This window comes from Vicia villosa, unplaced genomic scaffold, assembly GCF_029867415.1.
Source record: "Vicia villosa cultivar HV-30 ecotype Madison, WI unplaced genomic scaffold, Vvil1.0 ctg.000236F_1_1_1, whole genome shotgun sequence".
NCBI lineage: Eukaryota > Viridiplantae > Streptophyta > Magnoliopsida > Fabales > Fabaceae > Vicia > Vicia villosa.
In genome coordinates, this window is record NW_026705089.1 from 545555 (window position 1) to 555478 (window position 9924).

The 9924-nt window shown below is 31.1% G+C and overlaps 1 protein-coding gene across 1 annotated transcript; it reads left to right on the top strand.

Moving 5' to 3' along the window:
- The first annotated feature begins 5939 nt into the window (after positions 1–5939).
- Positions 5940–9192, top strand: LOC131625756 (uncharacterized). Its single transcript, XM_058896593.1, has 3 exons — positions 5940–6519; positions 6807–8528; positions 8704–9192. The coding sequence occupies exons 2-3, from the start codon at positions 6870–6872 to the stop codon at positions 8872–8874; spliced, it is 1830 nt and encodes a 609-aa protein (XP_058752576.1). The 5' UTR covers positions 5940–6519; positions 6807–6869; the 3' UTR covers positions 8875–9192.
- Positions 9193–9924: the final 732 nt, after the last annotated feature.

Below are 9924 nucleotides of genomic sequence, written 5' to 3' on the forward strand. Positions count from 1 at the left end.
GCCACATACGTCATTCCATTGACTTTGACTAACGGAGCTGATAGAAAGGACAAATATGATCCTTTTTTAACAATTAAAGGACCACTTTGACACTTTTTAGAGATAAGGGACAAGAATGAACTTTGGAGTATAGTTAAGGGACCAAAAAGGGTATTTTGCCTAATATTTATTAGCTTTTAGAAAGAAAAAAAAATATCTAAGTTGTGATTTTAATAGATATATCTGAATATAACGACAATGTTGGATACAAAGAGTCAACAACCAAATTCTTAACTTGTTTAAAAAAATTGAATTGTTAGGCCATTCAATAAAGTTAAAAATAGACAAAAGTTATTATGTTGTTTGAGAAACTTATATATCAATATAGGAACATGATCAAATGACACCAAGGTGTCAAACGTACTAGCATGACACTTCCGATAATTCTTCACTGCGCGTCTATAAAAACTATTAATTTTGATCATTCTCTTTAACATATCAAAAGATTTTTTATTAATGTGAAATTTTATATGTGTGATCTATATGTTAATAGCTTTCAATTCAGCAAGGGATTTTATTATACGAACATGGAGTGAAGATTTATCGGAGGTGTCATGTTACTAAGTTTAACACATTGGCGCCATTTGATCATGTTCCATCAATATAAAGATTTATACAATTTTACTGTTGACTAAACTTGGTAATTATGATATTGAAGATAAAACCATATATGGTGAAATTATCGAAAACATCATATATATTTCAAGAATGTTAATTCTCCTTCGCAATCACCATTGTCTTTCAAGTTTATTAATGTTGAATGCGGCAATCGAGCATTGTCTTTCAAGTTTATTAGTGTTGAAAGCAACAATCGAGGGGGTCAATGAGGGAGCATATTATACTTGGGACACCTTTGTGAATTATGTTGTGGCACTAGGTTATATATATTGTTTATGTGATTATTTGCTCACTGTGTGCCTAAGCTAGCTTCCAAGAATTATAGGTTGCGGAGAAGGTTGCTTCGATGTTTGACCTTGGAGCGACTGTATAAAAGGTTGGAAAATTTTGGAAGAACCTTTGTCCAACTATCGAAGGTGCTAGATTTTGCGGTGTTGGAAATGTAGGGGGAATAACAAAGATCAGAACATCTTCAATGGACGCAGGAAGTGATACCTCCCTCACAGGATCAGGAATGTTGGTTGCAATAGTAGTTACGGCGTTAGCGTTGCGTGCGATGTCTGAAGGAGTGGCTTTTCTTTTTGTCATAATAGTAGGAACTAGATCGACAACCTGTAGGAGGAAGAGATCGACATTTAAAGAGGAAAGATTAATGAATTGTAAGAGAAAAGTTCAATGATCTACAGTGGCGGAGCCAAGCTCCGGCCAGGCTGGGCAACTGCCCAGGCTCTTCCAGGAGTCTCCTTGGACTCTGCCCATAGCCGCCATTAGATTGTCATGGGTGGTGAGATGGAGACTGAGAGGAGGAGAGGGTGTTTTGGATGGATTTTCGGTAGAGAAGTTGGCGGCGGAGTTGGTTTGAATGGTTAGGAAGATGGTGGATTGTGGTTGAGTTGATGAAGCGATTCAGATATGGGGGCCACCTCTAATTTGGGGGTTTCTGGTTCTTTCTCCTTGTTTCTTGCTATAATTTAATTTAATGTAGTTAAGTGGGTAGGCCCACATGTATTTAATGTATATAAATGGAGGTCTTACATTTAATAAGAAAAATGTGAACAGTCAATCGCAAAAAGCACTTTGAGAGAATTAAGGTTTTGCTTGTCTCATTTGAATACTGAGTACTAATAAAATGAGATTATTTAGTAATTAAATATTTTTTTTTCAATTTAATCATTTAATATTTTCATCATTATGCATTCTACAACTTAATCAATGAATCAAGGAAATTCAAAGATACATACATACATGGCAGTTAGCCACAGAATCTCACCTCAAAATATTCTATGATTAACATTCTTATAAATATATAATGACTATGATATTACATTAAGCTTAAGCTTAAAGTTCTTTTTATGTTTAAATTGGTATCATATTTATTATCATTTTTTTTATCTTTATGCATATTTTATCTCAACAATAGATAATAAATTAACAAGTATATAAATTTAATTTGGACAATACTAAACAATTTTTTTTACATGTTTATATATATATATATATATATATATATATATATATATATATATATATATATATATATATATATATATATATATATATATATAAATATAATAACATAAAGTGACACGAAATTAGAATATTAGATTGGGTCTGGCCGTCTCTCCATAAGCCATTAAATTATGGAGAACGGGGATTAAAATTTTTTTAAGAAAGAGAGAGTTCATGGTTCTCGGTTTAAAAAAAAAGAGTTCATGTCTATGTAATTCGTGAATTTACATCAAAAAGATTAAAAAAATATAGTTTTTAGTCTTGTCGCAAGGTGTTCGATAGAATGCTTTAATCAATTTCTTGCCTCTTTTCATTTCAATTCTTTCACTTCATGATGTTGAATTATTATTGTTGTTGTTGATTGTTATTGTTGCAAGTTGTGGTTTATAAACCAGTATTGAAATGTTGTCGATGTGAATTTAGGGTCTTAAAATTTTTGCCCAGGCTTCATCATTTTTCTGGCTCCGCCACTGATGATCTAGAATCATGGTGAAAATATGGTGGTTCTTTATGGTAATTCTTGAGAATCAAAATTCATTTATCATGGACGGGGCCAATGTTTCAAACTGAAACCTGAAAATGGTAAAGATCAAATAGAATGGAATTCTAGTGTGGTGGCTTAAGCTTCTAATACAACGAGCAAGGATGGACATATAAGGTTAGCACTCTAAAGCTCAGGTCAATGAATGAGTGATAAAGTAGTATGACTTTATGAATGAGAGAATACCTTAAATTGTGCGTGTTGGACTTTATATACTTCGTGCAGTTAAAATAATCTCGTGGAATACAATTTCTCACGCGTGTAGTCGCCGAATCATATCTAATAGTGAAAAATATGTAAGAGGCCAACATTATTTGTCTTCAGTTGGAGTGAGGTTTCACATGTTCTGCGTGTCTTTACGTGCGATACTTGTTATTGAAACATTGGCCAAGAAATGAATAAAATTAATAAATAAAAACTTAAATTAATTGAAAAAATATTACTCTGTTTCTTTTAATTAATAATTAATTAAGTTATGTTAACTACAGTATATGCTTTTTTTTAACTAAATAATATAATAAATACGAAAAAAACTTATATGGCAAATAAACATTTACTACAAGTTATGAACCTTAAATATTTTGGCAAGACAAAAACAAAAATAATACCGATAGTTTTAAAGCAAAGCCTGAACTCGTACTCCAAAAGACAGTTATAAATCATAAAAAATATCAGTTGCTACACCGACCAAGAAATGAATAAACAAGATGGATGAATATGATTACAATAAATGACAGCAATAAATAAACTAACGGAAAGAAGAAGAAAGAATAAGAATGTGTGGAATGTGTCATGTCATGTGTGGAACAGTGCAACTGAACAACATGCTATGCTTATGCTATGTAAAATGAACTTCTTTTATTACGGTCAAGTGTTGGTCAATAAGCATGCAAAGGTACTGTACATGTACTACTTGACCAATCACCAATTCCATGTTTACCCTTGCTTTTATTTTCTCTCTCCACCCTATGATAAATAAAATTGAAATTTTTCACAAAATAAAACTTTTGAGTTTGTAAAATTTCAATAAATTTTAATAAATTAACCGAAAATTTGACTGTGTATTTTTTTTAATTCCAATAATTTCTCGGAAGTTGCACTCGTGTGAAAGTGTTGAAAATTCAAATTTTTGTTTGACATTCAATATTTTCTGAAAGTTTATGCCATGTGAACATAATTTTTAGTAATTTTTATTAATTTTAAACTTTAATTTTCCAAGGGTTTTAAATGCTAGCAAAATTTCCAAGGGTTATAAATAAAGCAGCAATACAAAGAAAACAAAAAGTGACAATAACTATATAAAAAAGTTGAGCTTTATATTAAATAGAGTAGCAATTTAATTTCTTAAATGCAAACAACTACTGTTTTCAAGCCTCGAAGCTATTAAGTTATTGAGTTATTGATTGGGCCAATGAGCTATTAGTCAATGACTATTAATTTGATTTAAATAAATAAAAAATAAAAAATTACTAGTTATGAAATAAATTTTTTAACATAAACTTTTTAACTAGAACACAAATTTAAATAAGTTATACTACAAGTAAAATAATATAGTAAAATAAATTTTAAGTTTTTATGAAATTATTCACCACCTAAAATGACATCAATTTGACGAATTAAAAAAATAAATACAAAAAAAATAATATGTAAACTAAAATATTCATCGATTTATTAGTTTGATTGATAAATTTTTAACCCGACACTGACTTTTATCAAATCAATTGCAACGGTTTTATGGCTTTATCAAACCACTCTAATCTAACCGATACAGGTTGAATTTTAAAACACTACAAACAACTAATTCATTTATGGCAAACTCCTCAACCATTTTGTTTGTGAGTTTTGTCTTTAGCATTTTATTACTAACAAAGCTAAGCTGTTATAGTTAATAAAAGTGTCCCCAATACAGTTAGAATTAAAAAACAAGATCTTATGATTTAAATTGTCTCCCTCTCCAATTTCAATTGAATAAAAGATTTAATAGAGATACACTGACACGGTAAAAAAAAATTTACACTGTCATTGAGAATATATCATTCTACCATGTCATCTTAGTAATTTAAAATAATAATATGATTTGATAGGATACATGATCGTGGTGATTGACTAAAATAATAATATGATTTGATAGAATACATGATCGAGATTGATTGACAATATAAAACTCAATAAAAATCTATTTTCTCTTGAACAAATTTATAATAATATCATTTTTATTAAAATTAATATATTTACCTTAATAGGGGAATGCTAGTTTCATCAATTTATTTTATTTTTATATAAATTTTATTTTTATATAAATAAATCATTGTGAACGATAAAATACTTATTCTTTAAAGAAAATTTAAACATAAAATTAACCACGCCATCAACCGTTTATAATAATTTTTAAGTTCTGAACCCAATTTTTTTCTCAAGATCATCACAAATTTGTAGCAAAATATAATATATTAAAAAATATTATTATTAAATTACAGTAATTTATCATATGTTTGAAATACATGAATATGTTAAAAAAATAATAAATTAATCAAAATTATTAAAAATATTAAAAATTAACAAATAATAAATTAATTAGAAAATATAAATTAATGTTCATATACTCCCTCCGTCCCAAAATATAAGAGAAAAAAATGCATTTTTCTTGTCCCAAAATATAAGAGAAAAAATTATCTTTCATTTCTTTCAAAATAAAATTAAATGCAAATTGCATTTAATTTACATTCTCTCTCATCATTTCCATAACCAACAACCAATTAGAATTTTTTTTAAATTTTTGAATAAAACTTTATTTCAAAAAAAGCATAAGTCAAATAAGTGTGTTTTTACTTTTCTTAATAAGCGTGATTTTGTTTTTTTCTCTTATAATTTGGGACGGAGGGAGTACATGCAGTTTGACTATGAGAAAAGAATTTGAAACTGACCTAATTAGTTTCCATACAAGAAGATTCCAAAATATTTAATAATATTTAATTTTTTTAATTAAATTATAATTTCATTATAGATTGATTAATTTGATGTAAATAAAAATATCACCGTTTGCTGAATAGATGAGTAGTCAAAATAAATCTTGTAAATATTTAATTAAATGAAGAATAAAAAATGGAAAATGTAGGTAAGGTGAGCATCTATCTGGAAGTAGTGGCACCACCTTTGGCTTTAGTGGAGTCACATTTCACATTACACATATTTATCGTGCGCACCAGCTCATTCTTTTATCACTTTCTCTCAATTTCTCTTTCTCTTTCTTTGCGGGATTCGTTAGGGTACACTCCTGTTGGCCCCTAACAACAACAACGTACTGGGTCCCACATCAGCGTCCCCATTTTTTCTTCTACTATCAAACACAAACACCTTCTCTCTCTTCCTCTGTGTACTAAATTTCCAACCAAACCGTGTCTTCATTCTTTCACTTCCTTCCACCGTTCTTTTCGTTAATCTTGTTTGCTTTAGTTAACTTTCCTTTTTATCATTTTTCTCTCTATCTAATACAAGTACTAATACAGTTGCATCCATTAATTAAAAAAATTATAAAATTAAAACTGTAGAATTTTGGAACCTAGTTGTAGTTTTCTAGTATTCATAGCTAGCGGTGGTTATTGTACTTGTATGATCCTCAATCTTCTTCCTTTCCCTCCCATGTGCTCATTCTTGTTTTCTTCTTCTTTTTCCCTTTCACCATTCAGCTTCACAAAACCCAATTTTTGAGGTATTCAACTAAAATTCACCTTCCTCTCTTCATCTTGTTGCTCAGATTCTTGAGTTTCTCTTCTCTGTCTTTCCTCAGATCCAACTCCACCTTAATTAATCAGGTAATTAAAAAGTTCATATTCTTTTTTTTGTTATTAATTTATTATAATATTGTTATTAATATAATTGCTTTTCTGTTTGTTTTTTTGTCTTTCTTTATTGATTTTGTTTAATATTGTTTATTCAAGAACTTTCCGGTTTTTCGTTTGTTTCGTTGATTTTATGTTATTACAACATGGTTGACTTTGTCTTATGTTGATTAATTAACGTTGTAAACTATGTGATAATTGAGCCTTGTTTGTTTTTTTCTTAATCTTCTCATATTTTGCATACAATTTTCTTTTTGTAGGATTATGAGTTTGAGAGAAGGTTGTAAATTGTAATTATTAATCTTGAATAGTAGAGGTAGAAGATGGAAAATGTAAGTTTATGGATTCAAAAAGAGGATTTGTGCAGTGATAGGGAAGAGTTATCAGAAGAATTAGAGTCTTCAAAGTCACGTTTAAGCAAGTTGATTAAAAGGTCTAATTCTCATTCATCAATACCTGTAAATGCTATTCAATCACAGATTAGTAAAGTTTTCTTCAAGGGTTTATTTTTTCGACACGGTAATGGACTCGACAACAGGATTCCGAAGCATATGGTAAGTGTCGACGAGAAATATCTTCGTCGTTGTCTCGAATTGGTACATAACTCTGCATTAAAAGCGGCGCAATGGAACACACCGATGAGTTTAAGAGGATCGAACATAGAGAGTTTATCAGAAAGTTTAAATTCGGGTAAATTCTTTCATGAAAAATTTGTTTTTGATTGTCCTGTCGCGACTGAGATCGGGGGAGTAGTTATGAATACTAATGATACTGGAGAAGAGTGGAGTTTAGGTTCGGTAATGGAGAGCAAGAGTATGATAAATATATTGAATAGTGCTTTGCTTCGGAAATTTGGTGATTCAGAGAGAAATGAGAATTTGAACAGGATGAATTTTTCTGATGCGAAAGGATTGATATGCTACGATTTTATCGACTCTTCTAGCAGTTTAAGCGTCTCTTCATCGTATAACCTTGATAAGGAAACAACACCGTCGGTACAAAAGTATGGATCCATTCCTTTTCATAAAAGGCTTGCTTCCACGTCTAGCGCCACCTCTACTTCTTCTGATTGGATGTCGTCGACTTCTGTTATATCTCAGGGGATGATTCAATGTACGTGGAAGCAAGGGGTTCCTTATTTTATTTTTTCCGCAGATGATCAAAAAGAGGTCTATGTAGCGAATTTGAGGAAGGTAATAGACTCAACCGATCGTAAGGCTTTGGACTATGTGTATCAGTTTCACTTAAACAAGGGTGATCGGAAGGATCGTGAAATTGCTGACGAGGATTTGCCGCTTGTCGGGAAGATGAATGTATCAACAAGTTTCACTCTTTGTCCGAATAATAATTGTAGAGTAATGGAGACAGAGTTCACGTTATTCCAGAACATTGAAGTTTACGATAACGCATCAGAGTATTCTCATCCAGTGAAGAACAAGGGGCTAAAGAAAAAGGTGTCAAAAGTTTTCAGAACGAATCCATCGTCAAAACACAGAACACTCTCGAAGTTCATCGGACCAGGCGGTGTATCAGAGAGTTGTCTGTGGGATCCATATACTCATGGTGGAATCAATTTATTAGAGACTAATGTTCCTCCGAATTTTGAAATGGCTTCGATTGTTGTAAAAGACCACCTTCCTTGTAATAAACCACAAACAATAGGCGGTTGGGGCTTAAAATTTCTCGACAAATCAGGCGCAAATAAAACCGCGTCGCCATCTGAAAGTTGTAATAAAAATAATGACGACTGTTCATCGAGTATGAGCATTCTCGTTCCAGCAGGCCTTCATGGTGGTCCTAGAACCAGAAATGGCGGCCCGTCCAGTTTGATTGATAGATGGAGATCCGGCGGTCACTGCGACTGCGGTGGTTGGGATGAAGGATGTCCATTGACAGTACTCCAGAAAAAATCTAGCAAAGTGGAAGTTCTGTCTACCGTAGATACCAAAGGCGAGTGCGTGTCAGTTGATTTAGTTACTCAGGTTTGTTTCTATCCATAATTCTATTACTCTTGTTTCTTTATTACCTTTAAATAATGTCAGTGATCTGGTGTTATCGTTGCATGATTAGATCATAGGTTACTTTCTTTGCTTTCCAAACTAAAGACAATTACTTACAATGCAACACAAGATGACCTTACCCTTGTTCCATTTTCAGGGTTCGAACGATATTAGTCCAGCCTTAAGGATGGTAAATGTTCATGACGGTCTATATTATATTCATTTCCATACACCTCTTTCTGCACTTCAGGCTTTCTCCGTTTCCGTGGCTATAATTCATATGCAAAGTCCTACTCTACGGCCAAAAAGTGTGCAGGAACTGTCATAATACAAGTAAAACACAGTTTATTTACAGCCATAATGCTCTATCTGTATTATAAATACGATCAAAGAGAAGATTCTGGTTTTTATATGTGATTCAGGTTTTGTTCCTATGTTTAGGACTGTTACTTTGTCATAGAGGCAGATGTTATCTTATTTAGGAGATCTATAGACAAGATCATGTAACCATCTTTTTCCTCATTCTTTTTAGTTGAAGAGGATAGAATGTAAAAGGGTTTAGTCTGAAGATAGTTTGCTAAATTGTAGCATTGAGGTTGTGTTTATCATATTTGTTGGTGAGAAGTGGAATTTATTTAACATCTAATTATTCTATGGTTAGTTGTATGCAGATAATTTTGTATGTACTATATATTCAAACTTAATTTTTGAGTTGGAATGCCGATTCGTCTCACTTTCATTTTGTTCATTTTATTCATTTTAAGACCAACGACTTCAAGCATATTTTATCTGTGTTTTACGGCTTTTCTTTTTCAGAAACTTATCTTTTGATATGAACTATATCATGAAGAATTCACTTCAGGCATATCAGTAAGGTAAATGCTTGACATCTTCTACAGAATATGGTTAAGTTTATGATGTTAATGTTATCTAATTTCTACTTTTTAGCAGGTGGTGACAAAATGTGATATTTATTCTAATCAGCAAAAATATGCATACAAGGTATAGCTTTAGAATAAACTATAATACCATATTAGATTTAGAAGTTTGTTGTTAAAGTGTGTTACAATCAAGATCACAATTGTTCCATGTGAAAGGTTTACAAGGAATGTAATAAAACAGTAGTTAAATCATTAATTACAATTAATTCTAATAGAAGACAACCCAGGTATAGAATTGAAACCAATTCCAGCAAGAGAGAGACAGAGAATTGAAACTAATTCAAGTAATAATATAAACAAATTGATTCACATACGCCTAATTTGCTAACAAAGTAGCAATCTATTTCAATGTTTTTCAGACACTCATAAAAATTTGGATTCTTTGAATGCAACCTGATTATACGAAAACTAGGATGTTTCATAGAGTAACAATATTA